The following is a 17,858-nucleotide window of genomic DNA, read 5'->3' as shown; positions in this document are numbered from 1 at the left end:
TGCAGGCAGGAGTCTCTCTCAGCCCTATCTTGGAGAAGCCAGGGAGGGGGTTATGCATTCAGTCATGACAGACAAAAAGGGAGAAATGAAAATACAGAATACAATACAACGCAGTTTAAAACTCATTTTAAAATTAGTTAAACATCTAATTACTAAGCAGCATCCACCTGGGTTGGCATTTGGATGGGAGACCATATGTGAGTGCCATAAGATATTCCCCTTAGGGGATGAGGCCATAGCTCAGTGGCAGAGCATCTGCTTGGCATGCAAAAGTCCCAGGTTCAAATCCTGTCAGCTTCTCCAGGTAAGGCTGGGAGAGACTCCTGCCTGAAACCTTGGAAAGCTTCTGCCTGTCCGTGTAGGCAATATTGAGCTAGATGGACCAAGGGTCTGACTCAGTATGAGGCAGACTCCTACATTCCTATGATATGAAGAGAGCTTGAAGTTCATTCTGCAGGCAATCGCATCTCTTGGGTTTTTTGGACACAGCTGAGTTGAGCCAGAGGTATGCCCCTTTCTGCTCCTCCCAGTGAAGCCCTAAATGCGATACCCATCTGCCATGCACTGCCTGACGGCCATAGGTCTTGATGACAAAGCGGGTATGAACCAGACATTCATGAAGAGTGTGGGTTCAGACATAACGGGCACCTTGGCAATCCAGCTTCAGATCTTCGTGACACATCTAGGTTTGAAACCCCAAGGGAACCTCTGGTTTGGGCGTGGGTTCAGACAGTCACAGACAGACAAGTTGGTCACCCTCTTTGCAAGTAGGTTCCGCGTTATGTGTGAACCCACCCCAAACTTGACACAGGAGAGGCAGCAGCAGAAGAAGGGGAGAGAGATGGAGGCAGGCATGAATAGGGGACGGAAATGCATTTATTTCGGTTTTATGTACTTAGACGGACTTACAGGAGGGTTTGGGAAAGGTGCCAGAGTTTTCACAAAGAGGGTAAGCCGGATTTAGTTCCCTGACCTTTTCCTCTCCCCCTAGGTTGTAATGCTGAGTTCTGTCAGTGACTTATTGACCTATATCGATGAAAAACAGTTGACGCCCGAATTTGGGGGCACCTTGGAATACTGCCATAGTGAATGGGTGATCTTCAGGACTGTAAGTCTCTCCTTTATACTCTGTTAATATGCTGGTGATTTGGCCTGGGGAATTCCTCTGGGGAGAAGAGCTGGTCTTGTGGTAAAGTAAAAGTAGAGTTGTGCCGTCGAGTCGGTGTCGACTCCTGGCGACCACAGAGCCCTGTGGTTGTCTTTGGTAGAATACAGGAAGGGTTTACCATTGCCTCTTCCTGCGCAGTGTAAGATGATGCCTTTCAGGATCTTCCTATATCACTGCTGCCCAATATAAGTGTTTCTCATATTCTGGGAAACATACCGGCGAGGAGTCAGACCAGCAACCTCTTGCTCCCTAGGCAAGTTACTTCCCCGCTGTGCTGTGGTATCAAGCACAAATTGCTCCCTATGCTAAGCAGGGTACACCCTGGTTTGCATTTGAATGGGAGACAACATGTGTGAGCACTGTAAGATATTCCCCTCAGGGGATGGAGCCACTCTGGGAAGAGCAGAAGGTTCCAAGTTCCCTCCCTGGCAGCATCTCCAAGACAGGGCTGAGAGAGATTCCTGCCTGCAACCTTGGAGAAGCTGCTGCCAGTATGTGCAGACAATACTGAGCTAGATGGACCAATGGTCTGACTCGGTGTAAGGCAGCTTCCTCTGTTGCCAGTTCTGGATGGTATGTTGGGATATTCATTGGGTTACAGTCTGGTCCCAATAGGGTTGGAGGAAGAATTACTGGGTGGAGGACTGGCTACTTTATTTTGGTCTTGCTGCACTTCCCCTAGTCAATGAGAAATTTTAAAATCTGTGTATATATAAACAAAGCAGTATGGCTGGGAGTCTGGTGGCAAGCAAGTGGTCAAGATCCAGTGGGGTTGGACTACCTGAGAGCTTCTGGGCATGAGAAAGAGATTACTCAAGGCTGAGGAAGCAGAGCGTAGTGTGGCGGGAGATGTGGAATCCCCATTGATCTCTCATTGGGACAGACCAGGAATTCAGAAAGGGCAAAGTTTGTTGAGCGGGATCTCACACATGCATCTACTACACCCATCCATCTGGTTCTCCTAGAAGTGCCCAGTTATTTGGGTCATGCTTCTTGGAAGTTCTAGACTAGTCGGGCATATAGCATGCCAGGCATCCCGCCCTCAACCTCACTGCAACTTTTACCAAGCTGAAGCAAAGTGTGCAGCTGATGAACTGGAAACTGTCTCTCCCCCGCAGGCTATAGAAAGTTTTGCCCTGACAGTGAAGGAGATTGCCCAGATGTTGCAGTCCTTTGGAATGGAGCTGGCAGAAACGGAATTGCCAGATGACAACTATTCGATAGAACGCCTCTTAGCCCTGCGCACAGAGAAGTACTACCAGCTGAAGGTGAATCTTCTTGGAAACTTGACTAGATCTCAAGTTAGTCATCAGTTCTCAGGCAGGATTTGATGAATTGCAGAGTATTGCATGTTTATCCTATCCTTTGTCCAAGGAAGTCATGGCAGCTGAGCTCAGGGAATGCCTCTTCCCAGGGAATGCCTCTTCCCAGGGAATACCTCTTCCCAGGGAATGCCTCTTCCCAGGGAATGCCTCTTCCCAGGGAATGCCTGCCACAACCTAGACATGCATTATCTAAAACCCAAGGAAGCCTGCTTTCTCCTACACAATTATTTTATTCAATTTTATGTAGGTTTAATTTAGCAATCTGGTGAGTTTTTATCAATTAATCATCAGTTCTTTAATCAAGTGTCAGCTCTATATTCATAAGCCGTCAAAGAATCCAAACCAACAGGAGAGGAGAGCTGGTCTTGTGGTAGCAAGCATGACTGGTCCCCTTAGCTAAGCAGGGTCCACCCTGGTTGCATTTGAATGGGAGATGAGAAGTGTGAACACTGTAAGATATTCCCCTCAAGGGATGGAGCCGCTCTGGGAAGAGCAGAAGGTCCCAAGTTCCCTCCCTGGCAGCATCTCCAAGATAGGGCTGAGAGAGACTCCTGCCTGCAACCTTGGAAAAGCCACTGCCAGTCTGTGTAGACAATACTGAGCTAGATAGACCAATGGTCTGACTCAGTATATGGCAGCTCCCTATGTTCCTAACAAGCTGGCATGGTATAGGGGTTAGATTGTCGGACTAGGATCAGCAAGACCCAGTTTTAAATCCCCATCCAGCCATGAAATTCACTGGGTGTCTTGGGCCCGTCAGCCTTGCCTTGCATGCAGAATGTTCCAGGTTCAAATCCTGGCAGCAACTCCAAGACATGGCCAAGCGAGACTCCTGCCTGAAACCTTGGAGAAGCCGCTGCCAGTCTGTGTAGGCAAGACTGAGCAAGATGGACCAAGATCATCAATCTGAGTCAGATGGATTATCTGACTCGGTCGATGGCAGCTTTCTACGTTCTTTCCAGTCCCCCGTGGCCGTAATCTAGCAGCTCTGTGGCCGGTGACGATGCCTTAAGTAGCCCTGCTTGGATTTTCTTTTGCAGGAAGATATTACGACTGTCACCAAAGAAGGAAATATGCTCTTGTGCAGTTTAGAGGAGCCCGGCACGGATGAACCTGGCGAGGAGGAAACGCAAGAGAGATCCGGGGACTGGGAAACCGTCAATCGGTGAGTATCATTGAGTTTTTGTACGTGGGGACCAGCTGATATCGGGTCGATGCTTGGGGAAACGCCACACTGGCAGTGGTCAGCACGGGAGAAATCACAAGGGCCAAGACTAGTTAGTGGATACCAGTAACAGGCCCACAGTGCTATGAATGCACTTTGAGCTCTCTTTGGAGTGTGCCTGTGTCCGTAGCAAATTGAACTCTGCTATATAGTCGCTTCATGAGTATTACACTCCTCCTGCATTGGCTTCATTGGCTACCTGTCTGCTTCTGGGCTAGATTCAAGGTGCTGGTCTTGACCTTTAAAGCCCTACACAGCTTGGGGCCCGGGTACCTGTTGGATCGCATTTGCCCATATGAATCTGCCAGGGCCCTTCACTCATCATCTCAGGCCCAGCTAGTGGCCCCGCCACCGACAGAAATCCGGTTGATAGGGACTAGAGACAGGGCCTTTTCGGTTGTGGCCCCTCGGCTTTGGAACGCCCTCCCTGAAGAGCTTCGCCATGCTCCCTCCCTCAGTGTTTTTAAAAAAACAACTGAAAACACACCTTTTTAAGGAGGCTTTTTAATGTTCCATATTTTTTTTTTTTTGTTATATCTGGTAGGTTCTTCAGCTTTTTATAATTTTCAGTTTTTAGCTTTTTAAAAAACCTTTAATTTGGACCTAATAATGGTTGTGGTTTTTGATCTGACACCTTTTTTGTTTAATTTAGTTAATGTTATTACTTTTATTGTATCTTGTGTCTATCTTATTGTTGTGAGCTGACCCGAGCAGTCATGCACTGGATGGGCGGGGTATAAATATTTTAAGAATAGAATAGAATAGAATAGAATAGAATAGAATAGAATAGAATAGAATACAATACAATACAATACAATACAATACAATACAATACAATACAATACAATACAATACAATACAATACAATACAATACACGCTGGTCACTCCTTCCCTTTCTCCTGTGGGGAGCGAAGCTCTCTGCTGCTTGACTGAGATGGGAAGAGGTTGTGGGGCACGTCCTTGAACATAACGAAGCTGCCTTCTACTGAGTCAGGCCCTTGGTCCGTCTAGCTCACGGTTGTCTCCACTGACTGGCAGCAGCTTCTCCAAGGTGTCTGCTTTGGTCCAGACTTAGAAATGGGGAAGAAGTGGTGGAGGGAGAAGGTGTTAGAAGAGACCAAATGAGAACTCGGTTGGTTGTATGGGGGACAGTTTTAAGCTCCTTTCTGCAGTCCCAAGCACCTCGTGGATCAGGGGCATTTCTGTTCCACAGCCCGTTACGGGTCTGTGTCGGGTTCAGCACGGGCTTAACATCACGTGCCGTTTGGCCCTTGGTTGAAAAGCAGTTGGAAACGTTGAGCAGTAAATGTTCTCTCTCTGCCGGTCTCTCCTTGAACAGATTGCTTGCACAGCTGCAGGAGATGGAAGCGGCATTTGATGGATTCTGGGAGAAACACCAGCTGAAGATGGAGCAATACTTGCAGCTGTGGAAATTCGAGCAGCATTTTCAAGAGGTAAATGACAGAGCTGATGTAGGAAGCTGCCTTCTATCGAGTCAGATCCTTGTTCTGCCTAGCTCAGTACTGACTGGCAGCATTCCTCTAAGATTTCAGGCCGGTGTCTCTCCCAGCCCTGTAAGGAGATGCTGCCAGGGAGTGAACCCAAGATCTTCTGCATGCAGAGCAGATTCTCTACCACTGGCTACAGCTCCATCCTCTGAAGGGAATATCTTACAGTGCTCACACATGTAGTCACCCCTCCTAATGCAAACCAAGGGGGGCCCAGCTTAGCAAAAGGGACAATTCATGCTCACTACCATAAGACCAGCTCTCCTTACCCAGAGAGGGAATTGGCCTGGAACCTAGGAAGCTGCCTTATTATCGCGTCAGACTCTTGGTCCATCTAGCTCAATGTCGTCTACACTGACTGGTAGCAGCTCTCCAAAGTTTCAGGCAGGAGCCTTTCCCAGCCCTACCTGGAGATGCTGCCAGGGATTGAACCTGGGACCTTCTGCGTGCAAAACAGATTATCATCCTCTGAGCTAGGGCCCCAGCCCCCTTCAGACTTCGTCAGCCCTCCCATCAGATCGCTTCCAACTCTTATAACACTTTTCAAATGCTCGGCTGACCCACACACAGAAGCCTTAAACTTGGTCTGTAAGCAATTTGCTGTCCCTCCCCTTTAAAAAATCTCTTCTTTCTTTTAGCTCGATAAAACCATTGAATTTTTAATGGAGCAGCAAGGGGAACTGCCCGACACTGGAGACAACGTTGCTCAAGTGAAACAGAGGCTCTCGGACCTGGATAACTTGGACAAAATGGCCCAGGTAAGGTTATCTTCCAGACGGTGGTGATGAAACGGAGCCATCCGCATCCGGTAAGAGCAGTCCACAAGCCGAGAGAAAATCCCTTTTCATGGTCTGTGGAGTCCATGCTTTGGAAACCCTTCTTCTGCTGTCGCGGTGGGTGTTCGTCTTGCTGCAGCAGACAAAGACAGCTCTCCCTTTGGCATGCGTGGCCCAGAAGTATTGTCCTTCCTCCTCTGAATTTTTCTCCTTTGCTTTTTCTGTTGCAGGAAATCACAGGGAAGGCCCAAGTGGTGATCCTTCACGGGCACCAGTTGGCTGCGAACCACCATTACGCCCTCAACTTGATCTGCCAGCAATGCAACGAGCTACGGCACCATTCGGACATCTTGCTGGAGGAGATCAAGAAGAAGCACGGGCGGCTCCAGAAAACCTTGAACCTCCTCGTCACCCTGCAGCAGGTAACATCTCCAGATGGACCTCCTGGCCCGGTATTGCCATCGGATCCCAAGTTTAAGGCTGGTGCTGTGCACATATGCAGATGTCGAGATTGGGTCCGACCCGATCTCATCGGATCCCGTAAATGTCGGTTTGGGGTCCTTTGGAATCGGGGTCCTTGGAATTGGAATCAACCTATGGAATTCTCTGCCACAAGATGTGGTGACAGCCAACAGCCTGGATGGTCAGTGCTTACGTGCAGCAGCCTTCAAAATGATCCCCACAAGCAGAGAGAGGGCTGAAAAGGCCCATAAATGGACCAAAACCGGCCCTATAAAGACTGGGGGGGGGGTCCAGGAGGGGGAGCAGGAACCTTTGGAGCACCCCCCAGAAGCTGCCAGACCGGGCAGTAAGTTTTCTTTTATACATAGACAGATAGTTTTAGAACCCCCTAGCCGGCCTGGGGTGTTTGGCTCGAGGTTGAACCAACCAGGCCCAGTTTGGCTCGAGGACATGCCATTGAACAAGTCCGGTTCGATGGTGAACCGGCTCAACCTCGAGCCGGTTCTCACATCCCTACCATTTCCCACTGCGCTGATCTCCATGCGGTGCTGTGCTTCAAGTCAGTGCTTCTTTTTTAGAATGCAGGCGACCCTTTCTCAGTCTTATTGATGCCAAAAGAATCTGCGTACACAGGACCCGAAAGGTTGAAAAAAAGGCATTTGTTGTATATTCTAAAACAAAAATACAAATATTCGAAATGAATTAAGTGAAGTAATGCTCCTGAGATGTGATGTGAAGTTTGCTCCTGCACTGAGGTTTTATCTGTTTTCTAAACAGTTCTTTGCAAGCGTGTCTAGGCATAATTCTTCAAATCCTGTAACAAAAAGAGTATATTTTTGAGTGAATTTAAAGGTATTATCATTTTATATATAATAAATGAATTTAAAGATATAATTTAGAAAGTTATATAGTAATTAGTATATAGTAATAGCAATTAGTATATTGTATCATCATGAATTTCTGTTTACAAAATGGAATAAACTATTAAAAAAAAAACATAAAATAATACATTGATATTTTTCCTGTTGGGCACTCCCATTCTCCTCTGTGCTCCAAGCCTTCTGCCAGTAATGGGTTATGAGGGCCCCATCCTGCTCACTGGCTTCCAGTCAACCACCCCTGGGTTAGCTGATTCAGCTTGTGGATCTGTTCCCGTTTTTATTTTTCATCAGGCCCTGGAGTGCTGTGACGAGGGTGCGTACCTCCTAGCCAACCAGCCGATGGATAAATGCCAATCTCAGGAAGGTGCCCAAAAAGCTCTTCAAGACATAGAGAGATTCCTCAAGAGCTCTTCGCTGCATTTAAACGCGGACCCCCAAGCCCTGTATTCTGACTTTGAGCTCGTTTTAACTCCTGAACTGAAGGTAAGCCCACAAAAGCCATTCAACTTCCACCGACTACGGGGGTAAAAAGAGTCATCCCCTTGTCTATCAGCAGTTGTCTGAACCATCTAAAACAGGGCTATGTGATAGTGGCCCTCTTGCACATGTTGGACTACAACTCCCATCATCCCTGATTATTAGCCACTGGCAGGGGAAGATGGAAGTTGTAGAACAACAACAGCCAGATGGCCAAAGTTGTGCCGTATCATGGTAGGGATGTGCAAAAAATTCAACCGAATTGATTCGGATTCGAATCAATTTGACTCAAAACTGCTTACACAGAATGGGGTTCATTCAAATCGATTCAGATTTGCCTGAACTTGAATCAGATTTGCTCAGATTCGAGGTGAATTCACCCAAATTTGAATCGATTTGAACGAATGCCATTCTGTGCAAATAGTTCCGAGTCAAATTGATTCGAATCCCTATATCAGTTCAAATACCCACATCCCTATATCATGGTAGCTTCAGGGATGTTGGACGGTGATTCAACCAGTGCTCCACTGCCCCCTCTGGCCAAAGAGAGGCACTTCAGGGAGAATAAGTCTCCGGGGCTGATCACATGATACCTCCTGACTCCCGTACGAGTTTCCAAGTCAGGTTTGCTCATTGACCTGATTAATTAGGAGACCTGGTCTTGTGAATTGCAGCCTGCCCTTTGCCTCACGCTGCCTTCAGCATCACAGGAGTTGGACCTGACAGCAGGTCATGAGAAAAATAGGCCAGCTCCAAAGTACCCCAAATATAGAATATAGAACCCAAGTCCGGCGAGTTTTGCTTACCAGGGTATCCTTTTGGAATCCGCAGGCCCGAATACAGACGGTTCAGATCAAGCTGGAGAATGTGCGCTGCATGTTTGAGAACAGGCAGACTTTCTTCAAAAAGCTGGCAGACAAACAGGCTCGCCCGGTGCAGCTTGTAGCCCCTCGGCCCGAAAACCCGCCTCGCTCGAAATCTCCGTTGTTCTCCCCCAAACACGGTAACATGCTTTAAAGATATGGCATCGAGAAATATTCAAGTGCGAGCCTTGAAAATATGGATAAGAATGTTGTTTGAATTCATTCCTTTTTGTGGGGAAGGATATCAACTGTGGAAGGAGCCTATTGGCTAGTGCCTGTGCTGTCGCCAACCCAGCTTTTTGCCTCTCCAGTCCTCAGAGGAGGTATGCAAGTGTATTTTAAATAACCTGCAAACTCTCCTCAGGTTGCCAGAATTAATTATTATTTAGCTCCCTTGTGGTCCGCCTAACTCGGTATGGAGAGCAACCCTTTAGCGACCTACATTTCTCATTTGTGCTGCACCTGCAATGCGTGGCTGTTTGGAATCTGCAAGGAACGGATATAGATGTGACGCATGATCAGTAAAGAAGAGCACCGCATGCGCAAAGACTATGAATGCTTTAGACATCTCCTTCCAAAACCAGCAGGGCTGCTCAGCTTTGGCCCTCCTGCCAGTGTTGGCCCACAATTCTCATAATCCTTGGCTATTGGCCACTGTGGCTGGGGATTATGGGAGTTGTAGTCCAAAAACAGCTTTGGAGCCTAAGATGAGCAGGCCTGCAAAACAGGCTTGCACAATTTGTGACCCACCAAACCAAACACAGATTTCCAGCTGCATGTTCCAGCTGGTTGATAGCGACTCTGGTTTTTTGTTTTGTTTTGTTTTTTAAAAATACAATCCCAGGCAGGCAGCAAAAACAGGAAACATACCAAGCTGAGCTGAGCTGACATTTGCATGTCAATACGGGCGGAATATCTCTGCAGTAGTCTTTTGGCAAAGCTTATGCCAAGTCAGACTGTTGGTCCATCTAGTGCAGGATGGTCTGTTCTGACTGGCAGCAGCTATGCAAGGTCTCGGGCAGAGAGAGACTTCCCCCCCAACTCTGCTGCCTGAGGTAGAAACATAGGAAGCTGCTTTATACCCGAGTCTGAGCTTTAGCCCATCTAGCTCAAAACTGTCCACACTGACTGGCAGTGGCATCCAGTGTGGTATAGTGGTTAGAATGCTGGACTAAAGGCTCTGCCACTGACCTACTGACCCGTCCCCTAGGAACATAGGAAGCTACCTTATATGGTGACAGACCCTTGCTCCATCAAGCTCAGTATTGCTGCCAACACTGACCGGCAGCATCTCTTCAAGATTTCAGGCAAGAGTCTCTCCCAGCCCTAGCTGGCGATGCTGCCAGGGACTGAACCCGGGACGTTCTGTTGGGGGTTGTAATTTTTACCCCCCGATTAATTAGCAGAGCGCTAAAGAAGCTACCCACTCCAGTTCCTGAGTAGAAGGCAGAGTTTAGTTTTCGCAGCTATTTAGAGAAGACACATGGAGATTTTTGTAGAATAAAATGCTAAGTAGATTTATGGGTGAAGTACACCTTTGGATAGGAAAGACCTAATCCTTAATCAAAAGGACTACATAATGAATGGGGGGGGGAGAGGTGTTCCCATCTGCTCTCTAAGAGGAAAGGAAGGGATTCTGACTCCACACAGGAAATACCTGTAGAGTCATATCAGGGGTTATAGAGGAGAGACAGGTAGAACAGCTAGCGCAGGGATGCACAACCCAAATGAACCAACCACGACTTGGTGTGCGGGGGGTGAGGGCCAAGATCAATTTTCAGCACATTAATCATCATTACATTAAAATCAATTCTCAAGAACATCAACGAAAGCAGTTCTTAGTTACTTGTCAATCGTTCGCCCCCACCCCAACCCGTGGGTCAAGGGACCCACCGCTTTTAACCCAGGATATTGGCCAGAAAAGAGGCTTTATCCCTGCTGAGTCCGTCGGGGACTTGGAATGCATGCCAACCCCAAACAAAGGCTGAGTCCTCTCCTCTCCCTAAATGGCTGTTGCTGTCAGACTGCAATCCTAGGCATGCTGACTTGGGATGAAGTCGGGTACACTGTCGGATGTCTTTCCAAGTAAACAGACATAGGATGGCTTTGTGAGGCAGTTTCCTGCTGCCAGGTTGCTGCAGGATATTCCTACCTGGGGAGGGGGGCAGTAAAAAAGTAGCCAGGGGCCAGATCTGGGCTAGGAAGACCCTTACTCACTATCTCTACTCCCCAAGCCCCTAGTGGTCATTAGGATAGTTGGTGCAAAAGGTCGATGCACTGGAACTCCAACACCTTCTGCAGATGCTCTTCCACTGAGCTAGGGCCCCATCCCCTAAGGGGAGCATATTACAGCAAACGTGGTCTCCCTTCCAAATGCAAACCAAGGTGGACCCTGCTTAGCAAAGGGGGCCACTCATGCTCCCTGCCCCAAACCAGCTCTCCTCCTCCCTACATCCTTCAACTGGAGATCCTAGAGAGTGAACCTGGACTATCTGCATGCAACGCATATGCTCTGCGCCTGAGCCCGAGGAGGTTGGTCTGAATAAGCCCCTGACCTGACCCGTGGACCCTCTTCTTATCATCTGCATGCTCCCGCCATCAGTCACGCCCCCGACTCCTTTCCAGGAGCTTGCTTTTTCCCCAAATATGATGCCCCGTGTCATTTAGACCTTGCGGGAATAGTAACGTGTAACCGTTTTATTTTTTTTTTGAAACAGCGCAGTTGGAAGATGGGGAACCTTCTCTTCATATCTGTTTGCATTCCTCTGCATCAGTTTTTCTCCCTACATCTTTTGCCCATTGCTTCGTTAAAGGTGCCTCTTCTATATACCTGATATTCAACACTTTTAAAATGTACCGTAAAATAGATGCCATTCTGTGTGTGCCGTAGTTTACATCTTCTGGCTAAAAATCTCTCTCTTGCTTTTTCCTTAACTGCTCTGATCTTTATCATAGGTACTATTTATATACTGTATTTAAGGCCTTGTGAGATGTAATCTTAAGTGTTTGAGCAAGCTGCCGTATACTGAGTCAGACCATGGGTCTATCTAGCTCAGTATTGTCTACACAGACTGGCAGCGGCTTCTCCAAGGTTGCAGGCAGGAGTCTCTCTCAGCGCTGTCTTAGATATGTCAGGGAGGGAAACAGGAACCTGAGATGTCCTTCCCAGAGTGGTCCCATCCTCTAAGGGGAATATCTTACCGTGCTCACACACATAGTCTCCCATCCAAATGCAAACCAGGGTGGACTCTGCTTAGCAAAGGAGACTATGCATGCTCGCTCTCACAAGACCAGCTTTCTCCCCATAGACCAGCTCTGTGGTCTTTCCTGGCCGCCATTCTGTTGCAGAGTTGTCTACCACTTTTACAGGGAGTGGGATCGTGTTAGCCCTATTTGGACAATAAAGATGCTGTATATATGAATATAGGAAGAATATTTATACACCGCTTTTCAACAAAAGTGCTCAAAGCGGTTTACATAGAAATAAATAATGCCTCACTGTCCCCAAAGGGCTCACAGTCTAAAAAGGAAACACAAGATAGACACCAGCAACAGCCACTGAAGGGATGCTGTGCTAGGGCCAGATAGGGCCGGTTGCTCTCCCCCTGCTCAACAAAGAGAATCACCACTTCAAAAAGGTGCCTCTTTGCCCAGTTAGCAAGGTACTGTAACTCACGTACAGAGTCTAAAGTGGGGCTGTCAGTCCCTCCCAGGCCCCATCAGTCTTTCCTCATGGTTTCAGCAGTGTCCATTTGAAGAGCGAATGCCATATCTGTGATGTCAGGTGGCTGGGATGTCCCAGCCTCCCAATCAGTGTTTCCTCTAACAGGGATTCCCAGATGTTGCTGACTACAACTCCCAGAATCCCCAGCTGCTATGGCTTTGGCGTGGGGACTATGGGAGTAGTAGTCAACAACATCTGGGAATCCCTGTTAACGGGGCCACTGCTCCCAGTCACAGAAACACCCACCATCACAGGTACTGTGTTCATTTCTTCAAATGAATCCTGCTTTAACCATGGGCAGATTATCCTAGATAACTTAGGATATCTAGATAATCTAGGCCAGGGATTCTCAATGTTGGGTGCCCAGGTGTTATTGGACTTCAACTCCCACAATCCCCAACCAAAGGCCACTGTGGCTGGGGATTATGGGAGCTGAAGTCCAATAACATCTGGGCACCCAACACTGAGAATCCCTGATCTAGGATATATGAGCAGCATGCTGCTGAGGATAATTGTCAGGCCCAGTTTGGGACTTCGTTCCAGCCCCACTTTAGACCCTGTACATGAGAACAGCATATTTACTAAAATGTGCGAATAGGGCTTTTGGCGTGGTCCAGCCTGGATCAGTCTTGTGGGTGGTGCTAGTTTTGATCCTCTATATAGTATGGGTCTCAAGTCTCTCAAGGAATATCTCCCATACAACGCCCACACCCCGTGGCCTTAAGATCTCTTAGTGAGGTCCTTCTCCTGGATCCTCCTTATAGGGATTGTTGTAATCAAAATAATGTGTTGGTTGGTTTTGGGGTGGAATTCCAAAATTGCGGAATGCTCTCTCTTCTGTTTGCCATGGTGTGACAAATTTTCTTTGGGTCTAGGAGCCAGCCCAAGCATTTAGGAGCCAGACAATGGACACTTGACAAAGTTACCGGACTTAGCGATAGGTATTGTAGAGGCGGAGGTTGGATCTGCTTCTCTTTATCCCTTTTACAAGTGAAATCCTTCAAACAGAAATAGGGCTGCTTCGGGGAAATAAAGATTGTATTAAATATCCCTGCCTATAAATATCCTAGTCTAGGTGCCACAGTTAAAATTTTTAGGTGCCATGGCTCACTGGCACCTGGGATTGGTCAATCCCTCCCTGATCTCTCTTAACAGACATTTGAAAATACTTGTATTCTGTCTGGGCATTATTAGAGATGCTTACTCTTCTGTGCAGTTTTTAGAAAGCAACATGTGATGTCACAACTTGCACTAGCCTGACCTGAAATCCATTTTCTGAATTCATGGAATGGCCCCTTGAGGGGTTTTCTTTCCCTGGCAGTTCTCCCAACAGCCTGCTTCCCTCTGCCCCGTTCCCCGTTTCTTTGCTTGGGAGAAGGTGGGAAGAGTTGACTGCAGTGCAGAATAGTAGCAGCATGAATATCGACTTTGGCCCTCCTTGAAATGTGGCTGTGTGGTGGGTTCTTTGAACCCACCTCCTCAATTATAGCTACATCCCTGGGCTGGACCCAACTCAAAACAGGGCAGAATTTTCAAGTGGGCAAGTTTGCATGTTGAGCAGAATCATTAAATTCTACTTTTCAACTCTTGTGTTTGATTGTATTTTTATGGGGTATGATTTTTTTTTTTAAATTCATGCAAACCGTTTTCTCTTGAAAAACAGTCATTACATTCTGTAAATAAATTCATAGCAGCCCTGCACAAAAATGGTGATCAGGCACTGTAGAAGTTTGCTATAGAGTTTTTGCTCAGTTAACTTTATCAGCAAATGGCCATTATCTGGAAATCTTACTACATCATAAGGGGTGGTATATTTCCTGGAAGATTTAGAGCCATATAATTATAATTTCTCCCCCACAGATCTTATGCATTGCAATTACAGTATTATTGGCTTGCTGGAATAATTCTCTGTTCCTCAACAGTATTTATTTCTGTTCTAATATTCTGTTACAGTTAATACATTTTTCCCCATAATAATTTTTCTCTCTAAGGATTTTTAAAAATCTCTTTAAAATGCATTCATTTTACCTGCAGCATTAGCTAATTGAATACACATGCCCTGAAAATGGTATGTGAATGCAGATATAATTTTCCTCCTACAGAATATAATCCGGCCATTTTGTTTTTCTTCTCTCCAAGGTGTAGATTTTAATTCCAGTTTGAAATTTTCATTTGATATCTCTCTGCCGGGAAAGAAAACTTCAAGAAAACCTCAAAGTTCCCGTAAGGTCAGTAAATAATGAAATATAATTAAACATTTCCTTCAAATTGCTCCTCAAAGCCCACTATAGCAGGGGTTTCCAAACCAGTGGTTTTCCAGATATTGCTAAACTACAACTCCCATCATCCCACGCTACAATTTATTGTGGCTGGGAATGATGGGAGTTGTCGTTCATCAACATCTGAAGTACCACTGTTTGGGAGCCCCTGCCCTATTATAAAGCCAAATAACAAAAATTAGGTGCAAATTAGGGGGGTGGGGTGAAAAGCTTTCACAAGAGAATTTTTGGCTCTAAATTTTGATGAGGATAAATGGGGAGCAAATGATCTCCCAAACGGCCTCCCATGGCACATCTTTTATTTTGCTTCTGCCTTCTTATTTCTGGAAGTAGCTGCACTGTCGTTGCTTTTCTTAGGAGCTGCCTATGGCACTCATTTTAACCAGAAGCCCCCTCATCAGAATGCTATGTGATGACATAGCAGAATGGTGAGTGGACTTCTGGGTAAAAAAAAAAGGTTGGGGGGTGGGATGGCAATCACTGGTAACTGCCCCTAATTTTCTCAACCCCCTACAAATGGGGCATCAGAAACGGAGGGGAGGCATTTCGGCTTAGCCTTCGAATGCATGTTCTTCCCTCGTTGTCTTCCCTGTGTCGAATTTTAGATGCTCAGCTCCATGAGGCAGGGATCTCTTGTACTCTGACGACACTATATAAGCCATTAAACAACCAAACAAATAGTATTTATGTATTATGTAATACTTCATGTATTTATTCATTTAGTAATGGCACAGTGGGGAAATGCTTGACTAACAAGCAGAAGGTTGCCAGTTCGAATCCCCGCTGGTATGTTTCCCAGACTATGGGAAACACCTATATTGGGCAGCAGCGATATAGGAAGATGCTGAAAGGCATCATCATCTCATACTGCGCGGGAGGAGGCAATGGTAAACCCCTCCTGTGTTCTACCAAAAGACAACCACAGGGCTCTGTGGGTGCCAGGAGTCGAAATCAACTCGACGGCACACTTTACCTTTACTCAACAATAAATTAAAGTACTATTATGATTGCTGTTACATTATCTATCTATCTATATAATCTATATATATAATTCTCCTAAACGTACCCATTGCTAATCCCATGCATGGCAGCTCTCACTGGGGAACAGCAAAAGGGACAGGGAGAATATGGCAGCAGCAGCCGGCCAGTAGGGAGGGAAAGTGTAGCCGGCGGGCGGGAGGGAAAGCTCCCGCAACCCAGCCGGTGGGGAAGGAAAGTGCCGGCCATGTCAGCCGGCAAGGGAAGCTGCCGCTGGTGGGCAGGGAGGGAAAGGCAAGGCAAGCGCAGCACGGATTGGGACTTAAGGGAGAGGGGGAAATGACAGGGAGAACTAGGGGTGCAGATGGTCTGCCCCAGATCAGCTAGTTTATGATTAAATGAAGACTTCCTCTCTTTCTAGGAGCAGTCTTTCATGGTCCTTTATAACGCATTCTCTTCTTCCCCGTTCCCCACCACAGATTGAAGTCATGCACGATTACCAGGAGAAACAGAATTCCTTGCAGTACTACATTTCAGAAAGTGAAGACAGTTTAGAGATCCTGAAAAGGTATGGTTTTTTTTAGTTTTCCACGTGCCTTCTCTGTATCCTATTGTCTAAATTGTGGTAGGAGGGGAAAAGACACCTATCTGTTTAGTGCAAAAAGCACACATCTGTTTGCCAGGGGTCCCTCTTCCTTTCGTTCAGGATGTTTTGAAACACTCTATTGAAACTTGCAGTGATTGTTAGGCTTCATCTGAATAATTTTTTTCCTCCAGTTCTTGGTGGGGGTGGGTGGCGGAATCATTTGTGGGTTATTGATTTCAGAAAGATATATTCTACATAATCAATTAACATTTATTTGGATGGCTTTTATATAGGGTTGATCCAGGGCATAATCCCCCCACTTTCAAGCTTAGCTTTGTATCCATGAAGACTAGAACCTTTGGGATTATTTTGACATGAAAGTTGGATTGTGGGACCAATACCATATTCTACTTTCTCCATGCTGCTGTTGAATTATGGAATAAATACATCCTTGATCTCTTTTCCTTTTCCATTTTAGCCATGTGATAAACGAACTAATAGAAACAGAGCGGGTTTATGTGGAGGAGCTATTCACTATCTTGATGGTGAGTGTGTTGATGTTTCTTCTTTCTTCCCTTTGAAGTATGAGATAATGCCTTTCAGCATCTTCCTATATCGCTGCTGCTTGATTTAGTACCAGCAAGGATTCGAACCGGCAAACTTCTGCTTGTTAGTCAAGCATTTCCCCGCTGCGCCACTTAAGGTTAATCGACCTAGACATTTCCTACAAGTAAAAAGTGCATTGATTCTAGGATTTGATAGCTGGGAGTGTTTGCCTTGTAGGCTCACTAGACCTCAGGAGAGGCTGCTAATTGTGTTTCCCTTCTGAAGAAGTTGCTCAGCAACTTGTTTTCCCTTGTCTCGCTTGACATGCGCATATCAAGCGCAGAGATCTTTGGGAATTTCCAGGGTTAGAAAGAGTTTGCTGGAAGCCAAACGAAGAGCTGGGGCACAGAGTAATGGTTCCCACAGGGACACCACTGAAAGTGGCTCCCCATGGTAAGACATCCCTAGCCATAACATGTGGCTCTTTTTGGGGATTGGGGCCATGATGATCCTCATGATGATTCAGGGAATATGATGATTCTCCACACAGCCTCCAGGAATATGGTAGCAGAGGACTGATGTGTACCTCCCTGATGGTTTCAGTCTGCATGATGAGTACTCTACAAGAATGAGTCACCATAGGGTGGCCATTTTGAGTGGTATCTCCATGCCAACTATGGCATGTGCTCCAGCAATTAGGGCTTCTTCAGACATTACTTTCCTCCACTCTTACATGGAGATAAGTGCAGTGGTGTGCAGCACTGTTCCCTCTAGGAAGGATTCCCAGATGTTTGTTTGTTTGTGTTTGTTTGTTTAACATATTTCTATACCGCCCAAAACTCACGTCTCTTGTTGTTGACTACAACTCCCAGGATCCCCAGCTGCAGTGGCTTTTGCTTGGGGATTCTGGGAGTCGTAGTCAACAACATCTGGGAATCCCTCTTAGAGGGAACACTAGTGTGCAGATGTTTAACTGCGACAAAAATTATCCTCAAGCCCTCTTCCGCTATGATGGTGTCTGCTGTTTTTCTGTTCGAATAATGTATTATTCAATGTGAC

At 46.5% G+C, this 17,858-nt stretch overlaps 1 protein-coding gene across 9 annotated transcripts in view; it reads left to right on the top strand.

The window, feature by feature from the left end:
- The window catches only part of MCF2 (MCF.2 cell line derived transforming sequence), a 67,398-nt gene that overhangs the window by 30,722 nt on the left and 18,818 nt on the right, over positions 1 to 17,858 (top strand). For 7 of the 9 annotated variants that reach the window (XM_053274435.1, XM_053274432.1, XM_053274429.1 and 4 more), the window contains 12 exons: positions 992 to 1,108; positions 2,287 to 2,436; positions 3,534 to 3,658; positions 5,059 to 5,173; positions 5,866 to 5,985; positions 6,234 to 6,425; positions 7,638 to 7,829; positions 8,655 to 8,826; positions 11,404 to 11,499; positions 14,550 to 14,638; positions 16,147 to 16,235; positions 16,732 to 16,798. In XM_053274435.1, coding sequence (XP_053130410.1) covers positions 992 to 1,108; positions 2,287 to 2,436; positions 3,534 to 3,658; positions 5,059 to 5,173; positions 5,866 to 5,985; positions 6,234 to 6,425; positions 7,638 to 7,829; positions 8,655 to 8,826; positions 11,404 to 11,499; positions 14,550 to 14,638; positions 16,147 to 16,235; positions 16,732 to 16,798 — 1,524 coding nt within the window. The remainder of the gene's footprint in view (positions 1 to 991; positions 1,109 to 2,286; positions 2,437 to 3,533; positions 3,659 to 5,058; positions 5,174 to 5,865; positions 5,986 to 6,233; positions 6,426 to 7,637; positions 7,830 to 8,654; positions 8,827 to 11,403; positions 11,500 to 14,549; positions 14,639 to 16,146; positions 16,236 to 16,731; positions 16,799 to 17,858) is intronic. The other 2 variants (XM_053274434.1, XM_053274433.1) reach the window with 2 other exon arrangements.

The sequence above is a fragment of the Hemicordylus capensis genome, chromosome 11, assembly GCF_027244095.1.
Source record: "Hemicordylus capensis ecotype Gifberg chromosome 11, rHemCap1.1.pri, whole genome shotgun sequence".
Lineage (NCBI taxonomy): Eukaryota > Metazoa > Chordata > Lepidosauria > Squamata > Cordylidae > Hemicordylus > Hemicordylus capensis.
The sequence above is the reverse complement of the archived record's forward strand: the minus strand, read 5'-3'. Positions and strand labels throughout refer to the sequence as shown.